At 41.1% G+C, this 25,559-nt stretch overlaps 1 protein-coding gene across 6 annotated transcripts in view; it reads right to left on the bottom strand.

Moving 5' to 3' along the window:
• Positions 1–25,559, bottom strand: part of TMCO4 (transmembrane and coiled-coil domains 4) — a 112,004-nt gene that overhangs the window by 53,496 nt on the left and 32,949 nt on the right. For 5 of the 6 annotated variants that reach the window (XM_072609118.1, XM_072609116.1, XM_072609117.1 and 2 more), the window contains 3 exons: positions 22,651–22,770; positions 14,346–14,510; positions 11,345–11,481 (listed from right to left, as the gene is read on the bottom strand). In XM_072609118.1, the coding sequence (XP_072465219.1) occupies positions 11,345–11,481; positions 14,346–14,510; positions 22,651–22,770 (422 nt within the window). Of the gene's footprint in view, positions 1–9,396; positions 10,060–11,344; positions 11,482–14,345; positions 14,511–22,650; positions 22,771–25,559 lie in introns of those variants that run through there. The other variant, XM_072609121.1, reaches the window with a different exon arrangement.

Below are 25,559 nucleotides of genomic sequence, written 5' to 3' on the forward strand. Positions count from 1 at the left end.
ACTATTATTCCCTTTACTATGGAATGTTCTAGTCAAATTGGACTACCTCTTGCCTCCAAAATATGTCCCATATTCTCCTGTAGGTGAATGCCTTCCCCTCCTGGAAACTCTAACTTTCAATATTCTGCTCATTCTTCAAGGACAAGCTGAAATGCTATCTCCTCCAGGGAGGCCTCCTTGATGCCTCCTCTCCCAACTGCTGGAAAGTACAATCTCCCTACCTTGAACACTAATCCTTGTACAACTCTGTACTCCTTTCCTCACTCTTCATTCTTTAATTTCTATTCCTTAATTTGTGTCTGATCTCTCCTTCTGGACTGTGCATTCCCTGAGGGTATGGACCAAGCCTTTGTATTTTCTTCTTACTTTCAAGACTTGCTACTGAAAACCCAATAATCTGAACATAGTAGATGTTTAACTGGGATACTTCAAGTAAAGGCTTTGCAAATGACCCATTATTATAAAAATGTTTGATAAATGAATGAAATGAATCCCAGTATTTTAGAGTTGGAAGAGCCATCTAGTCCAAGTCATATCCCAAAGGAATTAATTGTACTATAACATACCCAACCAATGGTCACCCAACATTTGCCTAAAGATGTCCAATGAGGAGCACCTCATCACTTCTCCAAGAAAGCCATTACACTTCTGGACTGATTTGATTGCTATGCAGTTTGCCCTAACATGTTGAAATTTTTGTAACTTCTACCCACAGCTGCTGGTTTTGCTGTCTGGAACCAAACAGAACAAATCTATTCCTTCTTCTCCATAGCAGTCTTTCAAAGTTTTGAAGACAGCAATTCCATCCCCTACTGAGCCTCCTCTACTACAGAGAAAATGTCCCACACTAAATTTCCTCAATTGATTGCACTCTTCTGAATATTCTCCAGTTAGTGAATGTCCTTCTTAAATTACTTCCCTATTCTGGAAATTATGTTGCTCCTAATGTGGCCCAAATATTTCTGCCTATCACAACACACTGTTGACACATATTAAACGTGTGTGTGTGTGTGTGTGTGTGTGTGTGTGTGTGTGTGTGTGTCTAGTACTCTGTGACCCCATTTGGGGTTTTCTTGGCAAAGATCCCGGAGTGATTTGCCATTTCCTTCTCCAGCACATTTAACAGATGAGGAAACTGAAGCAAACAGGTGTAACACCAAAGCAATACCCATAGCAGCTGCCAGGGTGAAATGAGTTGCCCAGGGTCACATAGCTAGTAAGTATCTGAGGCCAGATTTGAACTCAGGAAGATGAGTCTTCATCTAGTGATGGGTAGTGCTCTCTCCACTGCACCACCTAGCGGCCCCGATTTGAAATTACAGACCACTACAATCTTCAGAGTATTTTCTGCCAAATATTTTCTGCCAAATTTTCTTGTCCCTCAACTTCTAAAGTTAATTTTTTGAACCCAAATGTAAGATTTTACAATTATTCCTACTGCATTTCATCTAACTAGATTTGGTCCAGTGCCCTCTGGGTGTTAAGGACTTTTCAATACTCATTCTATCATGCTCTGTGTTAACTATCCCTCCCACCTTTAAATTTGATGTCTGATCAGATATCTGAGTTATTGATAAAAATGTTAACTAGCATATGGCCAAGCAGAGAACCCTGAGGCTCTCCACCTCCTATACCAAGCCTACAATGAACCACTAACAATGAACTACTTCTGAGTTTGGCCATTTAGTCACTTCTGAACTGATACTTTATCAAATGCTTTGTTAAAACCTAGATTATCCATATCTATAACATTTCCCTCCATTACTAATTTAGTAACCCTGTTAAAAAAGGAAATGAATTCTAAAATATATAGAGAACTGAGTCAGATATATAAGAATACAAGTCATTTCCCCCAACTGATAAATGATCAAAGGATATGAACCGGCAGTTTTCAGATGAAGAAATTAAAGCTCATATGAAAAAATGCTCTAAATTAGAGAAATGTAAATTAAAACAACTTTGAAATACTATGCCACACCTATCAGGTTGGCTAACATGACAAAGCAGGAAAATGGTAAAGGTTGAAGAAGATGTGGGAAATTTGGAACACCAATGCATTGTTGGTGGAGTTGTGAACTGATCAAACTATTCTGGAGAGGAATTTGGAACTATGCCCAAAGGGTTATAAAACTGTGCATATCCAGAAATACCACTATCAGGTCTGTATTCCAAAGAGATCATAAAAATGAGAAAAGGACCTGCATGTACAAAAGTATTTATAGCAGCTCTTTTTGTGGTATCTAAGAGTTGGAAATTGAGGGAATGCCAATCATTTGGGGAATGGCTGAACAAGTTGTGGTATATGAATGTAATGGAATACTATTGTTATATAAGAAATAGTGAGCAGGTGGACTTCAGAAAAACCTGGGAATATTTGTAAGAACTAATGCTGAATAAAGTGAACAGAACCAGGAGAACACTGTACACAGTAACAGCAACATTGTGTTATGATTGACTTTGTTAAACTTAACTCTTCTGAGCAATGTAATGATCTAAGACAATTCCAAAAGACTCATCATGGAAAATGTTATCCATATCCAGAGAAAGAACCATGGAGTCTAAATGCAGATTGAAACATACTATCATCTCTTTTTTGTTGCCGTTTTTTGTTTTTTCTCTTTTGTTTTGATTCTTCTTTTACAATATGACTAATGTAGAAATACGTTTGACATGACCATATATGTATAGCCTACATCAATTGCATGTTGTCTTGGGGATGGGTGTAGAGGAAGGGGAGATAATTTAGAATTCCAAATCTTATAAAAGTGGATGTTGAAAACTAAAAACAAATAAATTCAAAAATAAATAAATGAATGAATGAAATAAAATTAAAAAGGAAACAAGGTTAGTGTATGGCTTGTTCTTGATGCAGCTCTGGATGCTCACTAACCATCTTTTTCATGATCCAGTTTAGAATTTCCCTAGCAATCAAAACCAGCTCACTAGCCTGTAGTTTGCAGATTTTTCTTCCTTCTTTATATTTTTTTGAAAATTGGAATATTTGTCTTCAAGTTCTGTGGTTCCTTTCCTTTTCCCCTTGATGGTTTTTTTAAAAGAAGAATATAAAACCATTTATTGACCACTGTTCATCAGTATTTAAAATAAAGTAAGCAATATATAGTTGCATGACATCCCAATGACTAAATATTATTTTTGCCTAAGTCCTATGGAACCAAGGGACCCAAATAATACCAAGGCTGGTACTATATATTTAAGGGATGGGTTGGGATAAAGAAAGAGAAACATTCATGTCATTAGTATAGAAGACTACAAAATACTGGTGAGTTTGCTTGCCTACTTATGCCCATACTGATAAAAATGCAAGACTGCCAAATATCTACTCTTATTGGAAGAACATTAAGGTTCCAGCAGATGGGGATGTTGTTTGCTTTTTGCATCAGTAACACTTGTAGCTTTGAACAAGCAATTACAAGCTTTCTGCACTGATTTTATCACAGAAAAGAGCACTTGACACTAAATAACTATTAATTTCTCAATATTCAAGAGAAACTCCATGATTAAGAGAAGACCTTTTGGTTAGTAAAATAAGATGGGACATCTCTACTTTCCAAATCAGGAAGTCTAAGTTTTTCTCTTTGAAAATCAAAGTGTGGTGGAGCCAAGATGGTGGAGTAACAACATGGAGTTTCTAGAGGGTTCCCTCTAAGCCCAGCCAAATACCTGTAAAAAGATGGCTCTAAACAAATTCTGGAGCTGCAGAACCCACATGATGAAGCAAATCTCCAGCCCAAGCCAGCCTGGAAGGTTGCCGGGAAGTGTCTATCGAGCCACGCTGCGAGCAGAGCGCAATTCAGTGTGGGCTGTGTGTGCACAGAGGGGACCTCAGTAGGCCTTGGGGGGACTGAATCTCTCACACCTGTGGTGGTTTCAAGACTTTATGACCCCAAAATGCTGAGGACAAATTGGAAGGTCAGTGGAAAAAGCTTGTGGAACCAGTGTGGAAGAGTGGAGTGGTCCGGCCCTAGCCCCAGAGCTGCAGAGGAGGGAGTGGGGGGAAGAACTCTCAGCAGCCATAGGAGTAGCAGGGGCAGCTGCAGTCACTGTTTCTGGAGCTCTAGGCTCATAGGTTGCAGGGTGGGGGGATCGGGTGGCTGACAGTACACCTCCTCCACCCCCACTGGAAGCAGAGAACTATCTTGACAAAGAGCTCAGCAGGCTAGTAAATGGTTGGGAAAATGAGAAAAAACTGGTAAAAGAATCAGACTGTAGAATCTTACTTTGGTGACAAGGAAGACCAAAACATATAAACAAAAGAAAACAAAGTCAAAGCTCCTCCATCCAAAGCCTCCAAGAAAAATATGAATTGGTCTCAGGCCACGGAAGAGCTCAAAAAATATTTTGAAAATCAAGTAAGAAAAGTAGAGCAAAAATTGAGAAGAGAAATGAGAGTGATGCAAGAAAATCATGAAAAACAAATCAACTGCTTGCTAAAGGAGACCCAAAAACATGCTGAAGAAAATAACACTTTAAAAAACAGACTAACCCAAATGACAAAAGAGATCCAAAAAGCCAACAAGAAGAAGAATGCCCTAAAAAGCAGAATTGGTCAGATGGAAAAGGAGGTCCAAAAGCTCACTGAAGAAAATAATTCCTTAAAGATTAGAATGGAACAGATGGAAGCTAATGACTTTATGAAAAAATCAAAAAATTATAAAACAAAACCAAAGGAATGAAAAAATAGCAGACAATCTGAACTATCTCATTGGAAAGATAATTGACTGGAAAACAGATGCAGGAGAGACAGTTTAAAAATTATTGGACTAACTAAAAGCCATGAAATTAAAAAGAGCCTAGACATCATCTTTCATGAAATCATCAAGGAAAACTGCCCTGATATTCCAGAACCAGAGGGTAAAATAAATATTGAAAGAATCCACAGATCACCTCCTGAAAGAGATTACAAAAGGGAAACTCCTAGGAATGTTGTACCCAAATCGAGTTACCAGGTCAAGGAGAAAATATTGTAAGCATCCAGAAAGAAACAATTCAGGTATTGTGAAAATACAATCAGGGACTGCCCATAAAATACCTGTAGAGAAAAGAACCACTGGTGAATTCTGGAGCAGCAGAAGCCACAGAATGGAGTGGATGAGATTTCTGCTCCAGAGAGCCTAAAAACCTCTCGCAAAAGGTCCCTTGCACCCTGGACCCGGAGCAGAGCCCAGCCCTGCCTCAGCGGCGCAGCTCCGAAAGGAGCAGATCTGAGCAGGCTTCAGGGACGGAATCTCCAGCAGCTGTGCAGGTCCCTCCACCCACAGGTGACAAGGGTCGGTGAGAGGGTCTCTTTGGCAGGTCGAAAGGGGAGTGGGGTGCCCCCATAGCTCAGGCCCCCTCGGGAGGCGGCAGCGGAGGCGGGAGCAGACCAGGGCTCCCCAAGCAGGCAGGACCCTGGATCCATTGTTGAAGGTCTCTGCATAAACCCCCTGAGGGAACTGAGCCCGTGAGACGGCCCTGCCCTGAGCACCTGAACTTAATCTCACACTGAACAGCAGCCCTGCCCCCGCCCAAAGCCCTGAGGCTGGGAAGCAGCATTTGAATCTCAGACCCCAAGTGCTGGCTGGGCGGATCTGGAGGCGAGGTGGGGGTGGAGAGGACACTCAGAAGTCAAGTCACTGGCTGGGAAAATGCCCAGAAAAGGGAAAAAAAATAAGACTATAGAAGGTTACTTTCGTGGTGAACAGGCATTTACTCCCTTCCTTTCTGATGAGGAAGAACAATGCTTACCATCAGGAAAAAACGCAGAAGTCAAGGCTTCTGTATCCCAGCCCACCCAATGGGCTCAGGCCATGGAAGAGCTCAAAAAGGATTTTGAAAATCAAGTTAGAGAGGTGAAGGAAAAACTGGGAAGAGAATTGAGTGACATGAAAGCAAAGCATGAAAAACAAGTAAAGACCCTGCTAAAGGAGACCCAAAAAAATGCTGAAGAAAATAACACCTTGAAAAATAGGCTAACTCAATTGGCAAAAGAGGTTCAAAAAGCCAATGAGGAGAAGAATGCTTTCAAAAGCAGAATTAGCCAAATGGAAAAGGAGATTCAAAAGCTCACTGAAGAAAATAGTTCTTTCAAAATTAGAATGGAACGGATGGAGGCTAATGACTTTATGAGAAACCAAGAAATCACAAAACAAAACTAAAAGAATGAAAAAATGGAAGATAATGTGAAATATCTCTTTGGAAAAACAACTGACCTGGAGAATAGATCCAGGAGAGACAATTTAAAAATTATGGGACTACCTGAAAGCCATGATCAAAAAAAGAGCTTAGACATCATCTTTCATGAAATTATCAAGGAAAACTGCCCTGAGATTCTAGAACCAGAGGGCAAAATAAGTATTCAGGGAATCCACAGATCACCGCCTGAAAGAGATCCAAAAAGAGAAACTCCTAGGAACATTGTGGCCAAATTCCAGAGTTCCCAGGTCAAGGAGAAAATATTGCAAGCAGCTAGAAAGAAACAATTCAAGTATTGTGGAAATACAATCAGGATAACACAAGATCTAGCAGCTTCCACATTAAGGGATTGAAGGGTGTGGAATAGGATATTCCAGAAGTCAAAGGAACTAGGACTAAAACCAAGAATCACCTACCCAGCAAAACTGAGTATAATACTTCAGGGGAAAAAATGGTCATTCAGTGAAATAGAGGACTTTCAAGCATTCTTGATCAAAAGACCAGAGCTGAATAGAAAATTTGACTTTCAAACACAAGAATCAAGAGAAGCACGAAAACATAAATAGGAAAGAGAAATCATAAGGGACTTACTAAAGGGATTTACTAAAATGTTTACATTCCTACATGGAAAGATAATATTTGTAACTCTTGAGACTTTTCTCAGTACTTGGGTAGTTGAAGGGATTATATACAGATAGACAGAGGGCACAGGGTGAGTTGAATAGGAAGGGATGATATCTAAAAAAATAAAATTAAGGGGTGAGAGAGGAATATATTTGGAAGAGAAAGGGAGAAATGGAATGGAGCAAATTATCTCTCATGAAAGAAGCAAGAAAAAGTTTTTTCAATGGAGGAGAAAAGCGGGGAGGTGAGAGGGAAAAAGTGAGGCTTACTCTCATCACATTTGGCTTAAGGAAGAAATAACATGCACACTCAATTTGGTATGAAAATCTATCTTACACTACAGGAAAGTAGGGGAGAAGGGGATAAATGGGGTATTGGGGGAATGATAGAAGGGAGGGCAAATAGGAGGAGGGGGAAATTAGAAGTAAACACTTCTGGGGAGGGACAAGGTCTAAAGAGAGAATAGAATAAATGGGAGGCAGGATAGAATGAAGGGAAATATAGTTAGTCTTTCACAACATAACTTTTATGGAAGTGTTTTACATAACTACACATGTACAACCTATATTGAATTTCTTGCCTTCTCAGTGGGGATGGGTGGGGAGGGAGGAAGGGAGAGAAGTTGGAACTCAAAGTTTTAAAAATGAACGTTAAAAATTGTTTTTACATGCAACTGGGAAGTGAGATATACAGGCAATGAGATATAGAGATCTATCTTGCCCTACAAGAAAATAGAGGAGATGGGGATAAGGGAAGGGAGAGAAGTGATAGAAGGGAGGGCAGACTGGGGGAAGGGGTAATCAGATTGCACACTGTCTTGGGGTGGGGGAAGGGGAAAGATGTAGAGAAAATTTGGAACTCAAAATCTTGCGGAAATGAATGTTGAAAACTAAAAATAAATAAATGAATTTTAATAAAAAGAAAATAAAGGTAAAAATGACCCTATTTTTAAGCTTTTTTCAAAAAACAAGTTTTGGTAGCATTTACCCATGTTTCTAACCTAGGACTGAAAATTTTCAGACTAGTAACATCATCAAGTGAGACCTTGGACTCTGGGGTTATGCAAACAAGCATGGCTGCCCTTCTATAGTGAATGGCAGAAAGGGGCTGTTTCACACTCTAACTCTATCTGAATTACCATCAATGAGGATCTGGAGAGAAAGTTTATTTTCCTTATATCCCTCTCATAAAATCTAGGGTTATTTTCATACTCTATGTCAATGCAGGGTCCCCTTTGGGTCCATAAACTAGGTGCTCATCGCCACCTTAATGGATTCTCTTCATTCATCTCTACCCCATCCAGCAAGATTTAAAACCTTTCTGATCTATTCCTAAGTGGTTAATGTTTGGGCTGCAGAATGTGCAAATCTGATGTGCTGGCCACATTGTTCAAATGCCAAACTTACACTTGCCTAAAAGGTTATTCTATGGAGAATTCACACAAGGCAAGCACTCACATGGAGGTCAGAAGAAGCGATACAAGGGCACTCTCAAGATCTCTCTAAAGAATTCTGAAACTGATTGCATGACATGGGAGATGCTGGCAACGTATGTGTGTGCCCTCATCAGAGAAGGTTCTGTGGTCTATGAGCAAAGCAGAACTGAAGTAGCTCAAAAGACATATAAGATAGGCCAAATGAGAGACATTTTCACTCCAAATGCTCATGTAGACTCTTTGTGCCCAACACACGGTATATCCTTTCAAGTTTGTATTGGTCTGATCAGCCACAGTTGGACACATTGTGATGTCATTCTAGTCCTCTTTAAAAATGAAGTGTTTGGATACTTGGAGACTGTGGTTTAGGAGCAACTGATTCCTAGACTCACCAGAACCAGGTAATAATGAGAACCAGTTACCATGATGATGATAGTAATAATAAACTATGATGATGATAATGACAGCTAGCATTTATATAGCTCTTTAAGGTTTGCAAAGCACTTTACAAATACGATGTCACTTGATCCTCACAATAACCCTGGGAAGTAGGTGTTTTTATCCCCATTTCATAGATGAGGAAACTGAAGCAGACAGAGGTGAAGTGACTTGCCCAGGATCACACAGCTCAGAAGTAACTGAAGTCAAATTTAAATGAAGGACTTCCAGACTCCAGGTCCAGGGCTCCATCCAGTATGTCACCGAGCCATTCAAGTTACTATGTAGGTTTTACCTCTAATCATAAAATGTAGCTTCTACTAACAAATTGGGATTCAAGAGAATGTCAAAATTCTATTTAGATTGACAATTATCTTAGGTAAACTTGGGCATACAAGGGTTAAACATGTTAAAGTTCAGAACAATGACTATGAATGATATTAATAAATATTTGGAAAAGTTTTTCTTGAATGTGGAGGAAGTTAACTGTTTCTTAGGATCAAATATTCTTTTCTGTGATAGTTAATGCAGAAAACTCATAGTTGCTTGTTCAAAGCTACAAGTGTTGCTGATGCAGTAAAACAAACAAAAAAAACAAATAAAATTAAACCCCAAACTTCAAACCAACTCAGACAAAAGAAAAACTTAAAAAACTCCTTTCACTCAGCTCTCACTGAATGTAGATGGCTCCTCACACAACTATTAAATCAAAGAATATAAATGAGATTCAGATTTTATTAAATATATTTGAATACATACATGCATACATATATGTATATAAGCCTATGTATAAAGGTACACCTTTGTGCACATGTATATGTAATTATAGGCACACATGTGCCTATATATTATATACACAATATATAGGCATATATGTTTATGAATGCATAAATATGCATATACATAGGCACATTTATATGTATATTTATGATATGTATGAGATGTGTGTATATATACATATATGTGAGCATACACCCACATATATAAATGCATATATGCACACATGCATGTATACATACATATATACATACATATGCGATGGAAACTATTTTGCTTCAACTTTTAGATGGCCAGGAGTAACAGATCAGTTGCCTTTGTAAAAAACTATGCCTATTGGAGGACAATTCACATGTGGTCCTCTTGTTAGCACTGAATTGGTCTCATATGAATCTTTCTGCTTCATGAGAAAAGTCAATTCTCCCTTGCATCTGCAGCACCAATTCTTCCCTCTGGAATCTAGACCTGGATCTAGACCTTGGGCCAAGTCTCTTGGTTCATCAGTGGACTTTTGTTTCTTTGTTGACTGGCTATTATCCAATTCACTCCTGGAGAAAGATTTTCTATTCCTTCCATCTTTTCCTCAGCGAGTCCTTTGGAAATCAAAAAAATCTCCAGTGATCTCTGGATCATGTATATTTTCTCTGGATTTTCACATCTTGTTGGCATCTGTCAATCCTTACATTTTAAGAAACATTCTACTTTCCCATTCACTCTTCATCAGTCCTGCACTTTCTCCACCATGAACTCCTCAGGGGTTCTGCATCCCCTAATTTTTTACACTTGTCATTCCATTTCTTTCTCATCCTTTTGATGTCCATAATTATATGTGCATATTACATGTATGTATATATCACACACATCATACATGTATATATGTTTGCACACATATTACATATGTGTATATGTTGTCTCTTCTAAGAGCATGTAAACTCTTTGAGAAACATATGATCTTAGATTTAGAACTAGCAGGGACCTTGGAAGTTATCAAACGACTACCTCCCAGGGCTCTTTTGAGCACAAAATTTGATATGATATGATAAGTATATATATGAGATAGTGCTATCATATATATGTAATATGCTATCATATATTATACAGAATATATAACATATAATACATAATATATTATAATACATATTACATATATCATACATATCTACCTAGATATATCTATAGACATCTATATTTACATATAGATAACATAACACATAGACATTTCTCTATATGCAGACATATAAATCTATATATGGATGATGTGAGATAGCATAATAAAATACTCTTTGCAAGACTTAAAATGCTCTCTAAATGCTAGTTATTACGTAGTCCAACATCCTGATTTTACTGATAAGGAAAGTGAGAGCCAAGAAAACCCACTTTTCTAATTCCAAATCCAGTCCTCTTTCTACTGTACCCACATTACCACACAAACAAAGGTCTCTATTTTTGTCTTTGTACTTTCACACCTAGAACACAGTGCTTTCTATGTACTTGGCACTTAATAAATGCTTGTTGATTTGAACCTGAATGCAAATTTGTGGCTGCAGTCACTTAACCTCTGCTTCAGTCACCTGTAAAATGGGGATCATGACAGCACCTACCTCCCAGGGGTGCTGTGAAGAACAGATGAGATTACTGTAAATCATTTAGCACAGTGCCTGGCACATAGTAGGCAGTTAATAAAATTGAGGGTGGTTCCTTCCTAATATTAGTCTCAGATCCCAAGATACGACAGGGCTTTGAGTCCCTTCTTGCTACCCCTGTGTAAGACTCATGTAAAAGGACTGCATCCAGGCAAACTTTCCTTTTTCCTCTTTCTTACTGCTTTTTCTGTAAAGCAACAGAACTACTTTCAGTTCATAGAAGGATTCTGGCTACCTGCTGCCGGCTGAGTAGTACGTGGGCCAGGTGCTTGCCAACCTCTGCAGACCTGTGAAGGCATACCCCCCAGGGGTTATCGATGACATTGGCTACAGTGAGGAGGGAAGATGGCCAAGTCAGCGCTGTCAATATACCTGGAAGAAATAGGGCAAACATCAGGGATGGGAAGCAATTGTTGGGGGAGCCTGTGAAGTTGATGGCACTACCCTATGTCTGAACTGAGTTTTGCCCAACTGAAGACGTTTAAAGATTACTGGGCACAGAGCGTGATGGTGAATGCCTGTAATCCCAGCTCCTGGGGAGTGTGAGACTAGCAGATCTCTTGGGCTCCAGACTTCTGAATTGCAGCGGGCTATGCAAATTGGGTGTCTGCTTTAAGTTTGACAATAATATGGTGAGAGCCTAGAAGTGGGGTGCCACTAGGTCACCTAAGGAGGGGGGAACTGATTCAGGTCAGAAATGAAGCAAGTCAAAATTCCTGTGACATCAGATTGAGCCTAGGAGTTGCCACTGTACTTCTAGGCTGAATGAGACAGGGAGATCCAGTCTTCAGAAAAAAAAAAAAAAGGACAAGTCTAGTCTGACTGATTAAAAGTTTTAGGTCTTATGTATGGAACAAATATGAGTAGGAAAGGGTAAATTAGGAAGGAAATAACAGAAAAGGATTAGAGAGATCATAAAATCATCGAGCTGAGAGGGTCCTTAGAATCCAGAACGTCAGAGCTGGGAGGGCCCTTAGAACACAGAATGTCAGAGTTGGGAGGGTTCTTAGAACACAGAATGTCAGAGCTGGGAGGGCCCTTAGAGCCCAGAATGTCAGAGCTGAGAGGGCTCATAGAACACAGGATGTCAGAGCTTGGAGGGCCCTTAGAACACAGAATATCAGAGCTGGGAGGGCCCTTAGAACACAGGATGTCAGAGCTGAGAGGGCCCTTAGAACACAGGATGTCAGAGTTGGGAGGGCTCATAGAACACAGGATGTCAGAGCTGGGAGGGCCCTTAGAACACAGAATATCAGAGCTGGGAGGGCCCTTAGAACACAGGATGTCAGAGTTGGGAGGGCTTATAGAACATAGGATGTCAGAGCTGGGAGGGCCCTTAGAACACAGGATGTCAGAGTTGGGAGGGCTCATAGAACATAGGATGTCAGAGCTGGGAGGGCCCTTAGAACACAGGATGTCAGAGTTGGGAGGGCTCATAGAACATAGGATGTCAGAGCTGGGAGGGCCCTTAGAACACAGGATGTCAGAGTTGGGAGGGCTCATAGAACATAGGATGTCAGAGCTGGGAGGGCCCTTAGAACACAGGATGTCAGAGTTGGGAGGGCTCATAGAACATAGGATGTCAGAGCTGGGAGGGCCCTTAGAACACAGAATGCCAGAGTTGGGAGGGCTCATAGAACATAGGATGTCAGAGCTAAAAGGGATCTTACATCATAGAGCTAGGACTGTTGCTAGAGTTGGGAGGAGCTTTAGTATACAGAATGTCAGAGTAAGGAGCGACTCTAAAACAGGGTTTCTTAACCTTTTTTCATGGACCCCTTTTCCATATTGTATTTTAAAAAGAAATTCAGAAGCAGACTCTTTTCTCTTTTACTTTGTTTTCTTTCTCTTGGTTTCTCCCATTCATTATAATTCTTCTGTGTAATGTGGCTAATGTGAAAATGTGTTTAGTAGGAATGTATATGTGGAGCCCATATCAGACTGCATGCCATCTTGGGGAGGAAGTGGGGAAGGAGGAGGAGAATATTTAAAACTTATGGAAGTGAATGTTGAAAAATGAAAATAAATATATAAAATATTAAAAAAAGAAATTCATAATTGAAAGAAATATTAAATTTAAGTTTGCAATTAGAGAAAATAAATATGTCATTTTTCCCCCATGCAAGTTTCCTTCTGGAATCTAAGATGGACCCCATAGGGTACTGAAAATAGAGATGGGGGAGCTGGTTCAAAATATGAATGAATTCACTACCTTCTCTGTAGCCATTGGGAGCTGTATTGATGCAAAAGCAGTGGACCTGAGATTTAACAAGAAGCTAAACAAAGGCAGTGATATAGGAAAAGGGTCAAACTTATACAGGATGATTTTAGGATTTCCTTGTGGGGTTTGGAGATCTAGGGTAAGTCTTGCAAGATAAAGGCACTGGGTGAGGACTATGAGTGACACAAGATAAGGAAATTCCATTCCTCAGGATGAGGGGCAGGGACAGGGAATTATATAGTGCAGGATAAAGGGAAGTTTTGTGGTAAGGGGAGACTTTAGGGTACCAAGGGTTTCATGGTCAATCAATATTATTTTAACTCTTAGGGCACTGTTTCTATCCACCTCAGGGGGAGGTCTGTGATTCCTAGGTCCCTTAGAACATTCCTTTATTCCCTTAGAATATAGAAATCAGGGCTGGAGAGTCCTTAGAATACAAAACATCAAAGATGAAAGGTTCTTTTGAACAGTGGTTCTTAAACATAAACCCCATATAGGGTTGAATAACTGAATGTGGAAATTGCAAGAAATTTGGCAACAGTAAAAGGTTTCTGAACCCCCAACGACCAAAAATTAATTAAAAATCAAAGGCATGATGAACCCGAGGTGTTTCTGGCAGCACAAGTCCATGTTGCATTGAGCTTGGCTCTGAACACAAAGCATGTGCACTTTACACTGTATGTGCCATCAGGTCACACAACACCAACAAAACGCTGCTAAAAAGTGGAAAGGGGTCTCTAGCAGAAAAAGTTTAAGAAGCCCTGCTTTAGAACACCCAATGTCAGAGAAAGAGAAGCTTTTCAAACAGCCAACTTCAGAGTTAGAAACAACTTTAGAATCTAACCTTTCAATTTTACTGATTGGGAAAAGACGGCCCGGAGCAGTTCACTAACTCGTCCAACACAATTGTAAGCAGCAGAGTTAGGTTGGGAATTCTAATCTTTTGGCTCCCTGCCTTCTCTAGTTGCAGTGTGGCTAGAGAGGTGAGCAAGGGCTGAATTGCAAAGGGTCTTACCGTTCAAGACTGTATATTTCAGAGCTTCTTGAGCCATCATATTCACAAAGCCGTTGAGCAGGGTCTCCAAGGTGCTGCCGAGCTCCATCAGGTACTTGGATTCCCAGGCCAGGCAGTACTGCTCGCTGCTCCGGGCCATGCTGGCCCAGGGTGTAGTAAACATTCCTAGGGGAAAACCATGGGGACAATGGTTCACTAGGCAGCGAGAGAGCCGTTGCCGATCCAGAAACACAAGCAATGGGGCCAGCAGGAGACCAGAGCAACATTACCTGGAGAGGAGCCCCCTCCACCCCTGCCTCTGGTGTGGGGGCAGCTCCTGGAAACCTATGCCTTCAGCTTCTACTGGGGGGAAAGAACACAGAAAGAAGAGTCTGGAAGTCTAGCTACTTGTCCTGGCTCTGCTATTCCAATAAGCATTTATAAAGCCCCTGGTCTCTTCTAGGCAGTGTGTGATGCACCAGGGACCCCAAAACCAGGCAATTCCTGCCCTCAAGGAACTCATTGGTGGGAATGGGAGTGGGACAGGGAGAACAACACTTAACACAGTTAAGTAAATATGAAACATTTATGAAATTTAAAGAAAAAAATAATTTCAAGAAGGGAGCACTAATTATGGGAGGAAAGCAGGTGACTTTTTTAAAGAATGGTTCAACCAGTCAACTCCCTTGCTTAATGAGCTACAATGGTTCTCTATTACCTCCAAGATCAAATAAAAAAATTCTCCATTTGGAATTTAAAGCTCTTTATAACCTGGCTCCTTCCTATCTTTTTTAGCCTTCTTACACCTTTACTTTTTTCTGTGCAATCTGTGATTCAGGTACAGTGACCTACTTGTAGTTTCTTGAACATGATAATCCATCTCATCTCCATGCCTTTGCACTGACTGATCCACCAATGCCTGAAAGGCTCTCCTTCCACACTTTTGTCTCAGTTTTTATTGATCTTCTTCAAGACCTACCTCAAATTCTACCTTCTGTAGAAGCCTTTCCAGGGCCCCCTTATGGCTTGTTCTTTTTCTCTGAGATTACTTCCCATTTACACTGTAAATACCATGTGTACACTGTAAATACACACATGATCTATCTTGTATATTTGTCTATGTTGTGTATATACATGTGTCTACATACAAGTATGTCTATATGCATGTCTTTATGTGTCTTTATTTATATACAAATATATGCATTTTACACCATAAATATCATATGTGTATATGCATATGGCACATCTTATATATGTGTCTATATCATATATATGTATGTCTATGTACAAATATGTGCATATATGCATATCTTTATGTGTCTACATACAAATATACGTATTGTACACTGTAAATACCACTTAAAGCACATACATGATATATCTTTTATGTCTATATCATGTATATATGTGTATCTATATACAAATATACATGTGTTTATATACAAAATGAGCATAAATGTATGTCTATATACAAATGTGTCCATATACAAATGTGTATATATGTATGTCTATATATGTCTACATATAAATATATGTGTGTATTACAAATATGTCTATATATACATATGTATGTATGCCTATGTACATATGGATGCCTATATACAAATACATGTTTCCATATGCAAATTACATGTCGTAGTTTGCATCTTTTCTCCTCATTAGAACATAAATTCCTCAAAGACAAAAGCACTTAGCACAGTGCTCAGCACACATCTATAATAAATTCTTGTTGACTAAGTGATTATTTATAGGAAGTTACGCTAGAGCTAAGCCTTGATGAGGGCTAGAGGTTGGAAGAGGTGAAGATCAGGTGGAAGAACACACCAGACATGGAGCCTACCTGTGCAAAAGCAAGGACATAGGAGATGGCATTTCATAGCCAACTAAAAGTCCCAGCAAATAGGTCAATTCAGCTGACAACACCGAGTGTCTCGGGGCAGTAATGTGTGATAAGCCTGACCCATCTTCCAGAGTCTCCTAGTGCTTCTTTGATGTAGGATTATAGATAACTCCCTTCTCTTCCTCTGGCCCTCAATTTTCTATTCTATAAAATGAGTGTAATAAAATTCGCTCTATCTATTTCAGGGGGCTGCTGTGAGCAAAGCATCTTGTACACTCTACATTGCTACAGAAATATGAGTGATTTTTGTTATTATTACATGACAGCGGTGTTGTGGAAAAAAAGTCCTGCCTGTAGATTTAGAAGACCTGGGTGTCACTCCCAGTTCTGCCCCATAATAGTCATGTGACCATGGTCAAGTCACTTCCTGCCTCTTGGCTTCAGTTTTCTCATCTGTTAAATGGGATACCTACTTCAATTCTTCAAGAATCTGTGAAGTTGTCAGTGCATAGGAACTCCTTCTACCAAGGAAGGAAGGTGACAGCTTTCATGCCTTTGTTTTGGAGAGTCTTTGTGGCTGGTAGCCCTCCCTCTGGTGATACGCTCCTCTTAGCACTGTTGGCTCTTGGACAACAGACATCCTGTCCATTTACCGGCCAGAGTTTCCAATCCATTGTTAGCAGGCCACCCTTCATGGAATGAGGGTGCTAGCCCAGTGCTGCAAGCATGGGACGTATCCATGTGACAGCTTTGGGAGCTGGCTTCTAGAAATTCATGACAGAGGTACCTTGTTCCTCCCTACTTCAGATGAATGTATAGTCACACAAATCTTTTAATAAAATGCTGAGCTTGAACTAGGGGACATACAAAAGTCTAGAAGAGATGAATACTCCCTTTCCTGACACCTTTGAGTAAGGAAGAAAAACTACTATAAACCTCAAGGTTGGGAGAGAAATACCAATAGTAGCATCAGTCTGTTGTTATTGCTGCCACATCTCCCTACCTGGTCACCATGTGGCCATGAACAGGTGATACTTTTATTCCCTTTCAATCTGTTGTTTCAGTCTTCCCAATTTCAGGGGAATGAGTGCGGGAGATAGAACAGACCAGACCTCGTCAGCTTTGAAAGTTCAGAAAAACCATGAGGGATTCCCTTTGGTAACAAGCTGGAAATAGCAGGGTAGGCTGGAACCCTAAGGAGTGACCTGCTTGACTCAACCTAGCAGTGAATCAGCCCAGCCAGTAGCTGAAACATGATGTCCGGCAAGCAAGGGAGTGACATCCATTGGCTACAACACACCTAGAAGTAAGCTTGGGTTGGGGGAGATGTTTTGTGCCAACCATTTAAACTTGAGCTCACTCTCCCCAGGGACCAAAGTGAAGGAGAACATGCTCCTGGTTTGTGATTTTTTTTTTTACCTTGATCCTTATTATACTTTCCCAGAAAATACTGCTTTGTAGAGATTTGGAATCAGAGCATATGGTTCTAATCCTGGTCTGGCTACTTACTCTCCACGTAACTGGGAAAGTGATGTGACCTCTCTGAGCTGTTTCTTCATCTCTATAATAGAGGGATGGACTAAATGACCCCTAAGGAACTTTTAAGCCCTAGATCTATAATTCTATGAAGGATTATCCCCATTTACAGATGAGGAAACTGAGGCCAAGGAAATTGAGAGGAAAGAAAAAGGGGGGGAGGTGAGAAGAGGGAAAAGAGATTCAATGAAATTAAATGTCTACCCCAGAGTCATCTAACTAATAATTGAAAGAGTTAGGCATTGGGCCCGAGCCTTCCCTCTCCCCTATTACCAGTCCTTCCTGACCTCCTGCATGGCACTATGTTGTATAGATTAAATGAGATAATGTATATTATGTCAAGTGTCAAGTACAAACATTCTTTTCTTTCCCTGAAGTCGATTCAGCATCAGTGAACTCAGCACCAGGCTAGCTCCAGATGCCCACAGCCCCCTCTTGGCACACTCAGCCTTAAATTGAGATGCCATTTCATAATGTGGGTTTTTCAAAGCAAAATTCCCGTGGGTGCGTTAGAGGCTGTGTTGGTCTGACTTGCACACAGCTTTCTTCATCAGAGATGATTTAAGTTGTGGGCGTAGGAATCTCTCACCAAGGAGAAGGAGGTTTTTTTCACGAGTCACGTGAGCTTTCTGTCAATAGTTAAAAATAACTTTTTGCAAAATTCCACTGTTCTTCTGCTCAGGCCCTTTCTAAGGTCAAGAGGGAGAACAACAAAAGAACCCTGGTCAAAAGACATGGGTCAAATTCCTCCTCCGTAAAGCCCCTCTCTGGGCTTTAGTTTTTATAGCATGAGGGAGAGAGACCGTGTTGCCCAAAGAATTAAGAGTTATTCTTGGAGCCAAGAAAGTCTGGATTCGACTCTTACCTCTGAAACATATTGGCTTTCTGATGACCTGAGCAAGTCCCTTAACTTGTAAAGGTATCTAAGGTAAAGGTAACTAAGTTGCCAAGCAGGTACCAACCTACATTGGTAGAGAAAATTCCTTTCCAGCTCTAACAGTTCTATGATCCCATGTTAACATGAAGGTGTCTACCCCATGAGAAAGCAACACTGGGTCTGAGAACCAAACAGGCAGCTGTCAACATGAAATCAGCAGATCTAAGTTGGTCTCAGCTTGGTTACCAACTTCCTAGCTAGCAAGGAGAGATGAATGTAAGTTACTTACTGACCTTAATATTCATCCACACCCTTCTTCTGAAGCCTAATCCCCTTGTTCTCCCCCTGGCCCTCACACTGTAGTTAAGTACCTTGTGTGCCATGATGTCAAGTACTTTTCATGCAGTATAATAGAGGCCAGTTGGTATAGAGAGACAGCCCAGCGTAGACAGAAAGTTAGCATCAGTGTGAGGAAACCGAAGCGCTGAGAGGGAGGAATCCAGGAACCTGGCAGACCTGGGTCCAAGTCCCAAGTCCCTCTTCTTTTTTTTTTTTGAAGTAATCCCCTTGCCCAGGGTCATATACTTAGCAAATGTGTGGGGCTGGATTTGAACTCAGGTCCACTTGACTCCAGGGCCAGTGCTCTATCCACTGTGCCACCTACTTGCTCCCCCAAGTTCTTCTTCTGATACATGCTATACTGGTTGCATGATTCTGAACGGGTCACTAACCCCTCAGTTTCTAAGGTGATAATTTTCAGAAAGGTTGCCAATATGCATGGGGGGGAGGAGTAGTCCCCCTAAACCAGTGAAATCACAGATTCCAATCTCTTTCCCCTCCCCATGCCAAGAACAGAGCCGGAGAAGTGTGATGGATGGGCATGTGGGACTTGAAGAAACACTGAGTTCAAATTCTGACCCTAGAAAGTCTCTATACCTCTACTGGCCTCAGGCATTGCCCTCAAACTTAACAAAGGAATTTATCAAGTGTCTAGTATGGACCAAGAACTTTGTCGGATACTGGGGATGCACATACAAAGAATGAAACAATTCCTACTCTCAGGGAGTTTAAGTTAGAACAGGAGAGACAAGACGTTTATACATAAGGAACTAATCTACTAAGTGCTGGGTGAGTTGTGGTCTATGCTGGAGGAGGGAGTGCCCCACGCTGATAAATCACAGATCCTTCATGTAGTCATCCATTGCGTATCACGGCCAGGGTGGTGCGGAAGCCAGCTTGTACTTGCTTGTGAGAGGTGATTGTTAAATTTTTAGTGTGAGCAAATTAGCAGAGATACAAATCAGGGCTTGATTGACTATTTTGTTGATTGTCTAGACTTAGGAAATTAATGGAGAAAATGCTAATACTGTAGATTAAACTCAAAAATGTATCCTACAGCTGGGTAGAGTGCTGAGCCTGTAGTCACGAAGATCTGCATTCAAATCTGGCCTCAGACATTTACTAGCTGAGTGAGCCTGGGCAAGTCACTTAACCCTGTTTGCCTCAGTTTTCTCACCCGTAAAATGAGGATGATAATAACCCAACTTACCTCTCAGGGTTATTGAGAGTTTTAAATGAGATAATATCTGTAAAATACTTAGCAGAGTGCCTGGCATATAGCATGCACGATATATAAATGGTAGCAATTATTATTATTACTTTTTGGATAACTAGGAGGTACAGGTGGATAGAGTGCCAGGTCTAGAGTCAGGAAGACCTGAGTTCAAATCTAGCCTCAGTCATTTACTAGCTGTGTGACCCAGGACAAGTCACCATTTCCTTTAGTTTTCTCATTTGTAGAATGAGCTGGAGAAGGAAATGGCAAACCACTCAGTAGCTGCCATGAAAACCCCGAATGGGGTCACGAAGAGCAGACGTGACTTGAAAGACTCAGCAACAACAGTACTATTACTATTCTGCCCCTCCATAGAGCCAGTTGTTAAACATTCATCAGCACACCCTTGATCACATATGCATATAAAGAATAAGACAATTCCTAGTTTTAAGGAACCCACCGGGGAGACAAGAAGCTTTCTGTCTTAGGGTCTTATTCCTTAACTAGAGTGTAAAGGGCAGACTTTGTGTCTCTGCCCAGCACAGTGTTCTACATACAGTAGGTGCTTAATAAAGGTCTGCTAAATGAATAAATGGTATTGTGGGAGTGACCCTGGGTTCCTGGAGGCGACCCTATGCAAAACATAACCTCTGCCAAGTCCTACCAAGATGGAAAGGCTCTTTGCACATTATCAGTGATGGGCTGGTCCAAGGCAGTGCTGGCCACAGGGACTCATGAGGAGAGGTTACTGTCTCTTTTGGAAGAAGTGGCAGCAACACTTATGAAAGCAGGGATTGCAGGATCATTTATTTCGAGACAGAAGAGACTTTGGAGGTCAACCCCCTTCATCTTACAGATGAGGTAACTGAGACCCAGGAGGTGAAGGGATCTGCTCAAGGACGTAGAGACACTAAGTGTCAGAGGTGGGATTTGAACCCAGGACTCTTGACTCTCGAGTCAGCATTCTAATAGGATGCCTCTCTACCTCTCTAAACCAGTTCAGATAATACCAAATATGTTTAACTGAAATGAAGTTCTTCTGGATGGAGACAGCTATACCCTCTGAGAAGAGAAAAGGTGCTTCTTTTCTGAGGAATCTTGCTATGGAAACATAGATGCCGTCAGATAATGGATCATTCAGCAAAGAACAGAGGGAGAAGAGGAAAATGGGGGTGGCTGGTGACTCCCCTTGGAGAGGCGCTGAGGGGGCTGCCATCCTGGGGTAAGGGGTGGGGGTCCTGGGGGAGACTCCTGAGGCTCCTCCAACCTGATGACTAACTTCCACTACTGTCAGTGACTCACGTGGGTTCCTACGATACTGCCAGAAGGAACCTAGAAAGCACTGTACAGGGCACAGATGGTACTTTTGTCACCGCTGCTGCCAATCTGAGGCAAAGGCTCTGGAGGAGAAGAAATCAGAATCTGGGAAGTGAACAGCTGGTTAAGGAGATGGTGTCAGAGAATGGGACTGGGATTTCTGGATCATGACCCGAGATATGGATGTGACGGGCTCCTGGCTGGCGATGGTTCATCACCGACAACGGCTACTAAGAAGATATTGGCTCATTGATGGATTGGCTCATTCATTGTGGGGTTTGTGGAAAATGACTGATGTAAAAACAATATAACTTAAAAACCCCCAAATAATGCCTGATTAACCTCACTTTTTAAAACACATTTACTGGACTGGCAGATAAGGAGACTTCCATAGAAAGAGTTTAGCCTAGATTTGAAAAATATATTTTAAAATTTGTTAGTTTCCAATTACATTTGAAATTTTTTAACATAAATTAAAAAAAAATTTGAGTCTCCACATGCTCTTCCACCCTCCTGTTCTTCCCCTACTCCTTGAGAAGACAAGCTACAAGATATCTAACAATTATACATAGAAAGCCATGCAAAAAATATGTCCATATTAGCTTTTTAACCTAGATTTTAATAAAGTATTTGACAAAGCTTCTCATTATTCTTGTGTAAAAGATGGCAAGGTGTAGGCTAGGTAACAATACTGTTAGGTGGACTTAAGAATGACTGAATGGCCAGACTCAAAGTAGTCATTATTGGTTTGATATAACAATAGTAACAGCCAGCATTTTTCTAGGTTTTCAAGGTGCTTTACAAATGTTATCTCATTTGATCGTCACATAAACCCCAAGAGGTAGGTGCTATTATTATTACTTCCATTTTACAGATGAGGAAACTGAGGCTGGTAGAGGTTAAGTGACCTGCCCAACATCACAGAGCTCGTAAGTGTCAGAGGCTGGATTTGAACTCAGGTCTTCCTGATTCCAGGCCTGATGCTCTGTCTCTATGGTTGCCTTGTCAACTAGGGCCATATCTAATAAAGTGACATTTACTAGAGTAAATGCAAAGTCTTACCCTTGGGTTCAAAAAATTAACCTAACACTATAAGAAGGAGGGTGAGAAAAAACAAGGCAAGTGTGACATCCAGGACAGAATACAGCTCCATCTGACTCACTACCTGGCCACACAAGTTGGGGCCCACTCCCATTCTTACCGTATTTACCGGAACAGAGCCAGCCAGTGATGGCGATAGTTATGTGTAGCTGTTTCCCATCGGTTAAGGGTAAGAATTCAAATTCTTCTATGGCTCCCACTCTCTTTTTCATCTTGTATCCTAAAGACCAGAGGAGCATGGATTTAGAACTAGGAGGACCTTAGAAGACAGTGAGTGCAAATTCCTCATTTTACTTTTTAAAATCATTTTATTTTTTTTTAATCATCAAAAATTTGTCATTTCTCTCTCCTACTCTTCCCCCTCGATTTGAGGATGAAAAGAATCCCTGTTACAAACATCTATGGCCAAGCAAAACAAATTTCTGTATTATAGTTGTTGTTCAGTTGGGTTAGACCCTTCATGACCCTGTGAACCATACTATCCACAGGGCTTTCTTGGCAAAGATACTGGAGTGGTTTGCATTTCCTTCTTCAGTGGATTAAGGCAAACAGGGTTAAGTGACTTGCCCAGGGTCACACTGCTAGTAAGAGTCTGAGTTCAGATTAGAACTCAGGTCTTCCTGATGCCAGGTCCAGTACTCTATTAACTGGGTCATCTAACTGCCTCCAGTTTTTGTACTGACCATGTCCAGAAGTCATATATGGGTATGTAACTATCACCAAATATATCTATATCTATATATCTACATATATATGTATATTTAGCGAGAGACAAAGAGAGAGTATGCACACACACGCATATGCATACATATGTTTGTTGCTTAGATTTTTCAGTCATGTCTAATGCTTAGTGACCCTATTTGGGGTTTTCATGGCAGAGATACTGGAGTAGTTCACCATTTCCTTCTCCAGCTCATTTGGCAGATGAGGAAACTGAGGCAAACATGGTGAAGTGACTTGCCCAGCGTCACACAGTGGTAAGTGTCTGAGGCCAGATTTGAAGTCAGGAACATGAGTCTTCCTGACTCCAGGTCCAGTTTTCTGTGCACTATGGCTGTCCCTAGGTGCCCCATGCATACAAATACATGTCTCATTATGCAGAGGTAGCTAGTGTACTTCATCATTAGTCTTTTGGAATTTAACCTACTCTCTCATTTTACAGACGAGAAAACTGAGTCTTGGAGGAATTAAATAATTTGTCTAGGGTCACAAACCATTTTTGAACTTCAGTCAATGACTCTTGTCCCCTGAAAGTATCACCCTGGTGGCTAGGCAGTCATTAAATGCTGCATTTTGTCTGTGGTTAAGTCAGAGCAATTCTACTCTTCCAGGACATCTCCAGCCACATTCCTGCATGTTCCCTCCCTCCCTCCTTTACCAGCTTCCTTTTATGTGGTATCTTCTCTTAGGAGAATGGAAGCTTCTTGAGGTCAGGAACTGTCTTGGTTGTTTGAATTTGTATCTCCAGTACTTAGCACAGTGGTTGGTATACAGTAAGTGCTTAATAAATATAAATATATTTCTAGTGATAAAAAAGCTAGACGCAGCTCTCTGACTGCATGGGAAGAAGAGAAGGGAGACCCCTTGAAATTAATTTCTCAGGCAATTAGGGGAAGGTCCATGTGCATCTCATTATTCCTATAGCTTGATACAACAAACAGAAACATCCCTGACATCAAGAGGCTTATAGTCTTCTTAGGTATTGGGAAGAGGAATATAATAAACCATGACACAAAGCCATTCTGAGGAGACAGTGCTAACAATTGGCACATCAGGGTGGGAGGTAGGGGGAGTGGGGGGGAAAAGTAACTCAGAAAGGCTTCCTGTAGGAGATGGTGCTAGAGCTGTGCTTGGAGGGAAGTCCAGGGGATGGATGAGGAAGTTTTACAGCTATGAACCTGGCACTCCCTTCGGCCGATAGGAATGGAGCTCTTTACGGGTCACCTGAGCATCCTGTGGCTGGTCAATCCCTGGTCCCTGCTACTCTGACCTGCATGCTGGTTTTGCTCAGGCCTTTCCTGACTTCTTATCGACTAGGAGACAGGGGGTGGGAGGAAGGTAAGGGAATAAGCATTTATATAGCACCTACTACCACTGTAAAGTGCTAAGCACTTTACAAAGTATCTCATCTGGTCCTCACAACAACCCTGGGAGGGAGGGAGGTATTACTGTTCTCATTGACAGTTGAGGAAACTGAGGCAGACAGAAGTTTAGTTACTTGCTCAGAGTCATACAGCCAGTAAGTGTCTGAGGTGGGATTTGAACTCAGGTCTTCCAGATTCCCTCTATCCACTACACCACCTAGCTGCCTATTTGTTGCCATAAGTATGACACCATACTTATATAGCTGAGACCATAAGTATGACAAAGGTGAAAACAGAAAGCTGTGCCTGGAAAGCAGTGGGATCATGTGGTTCTATAACCTGTCAAGCTATGGAGTCACCACCTATAATATGTTTCTTTGATGCTGGTGACTGGGCATCTTTGGCCAGGATGTGGATGATGCAGCTACTGGGTACTTGTGATGGTCCCTATAGAGAAGTGAGAGTGCACAGAATAGAACATGACTCAGAGGGAGAGAGTGAGAGCAGTAGCTTTCAGATTGAGGGAAGGTGCATTTGGATGTGAGTCTATGACTAGACTATAGAATGGGAACGAGAATGAGGGTGGCATCCAGGGCTGTGTTGGAGTCAGCTCCCAAGATGGAAAGCCAATTGTTAAATTTTCAACGTGAGCATTTGCTCCTCAGAAGAAATCAGGGATTGATTTATCATTTTGTTAATTATTTAGACTTAAGAAAGTGATGGAGAAAATAGAAATAATTCAGATTAAACTTATAAGTATGCCCTGAGTACTCTTTTTTCCCTAGAGAGATGGCCATTAAACATTTACCAACATACCTCTGCTTGGGATTCCCTAAAGCTGAATATTTAAGCCTGAATCTGTAGAGATTGTGAGGATTGCGATAGAACCCAGAGACAGTCATGCAGTTAGCCAAAGACATCCAGC

Source organism: Notamacropus eugenii, chromosome 5 (assembly GCF_028372415.1).
Source record: "Notamacropus eugenii isolate mMacEug1 chromosome 5, mMacEug1.pri_v2, whole genome shotgun sequence".
NCBI classification, from domain to species: Eukaryota; Metazoa; Chordata; class Mammalia; order Diprotodontia; family Macropodidae; genus Notamacropus; species Notamacropus eugenii.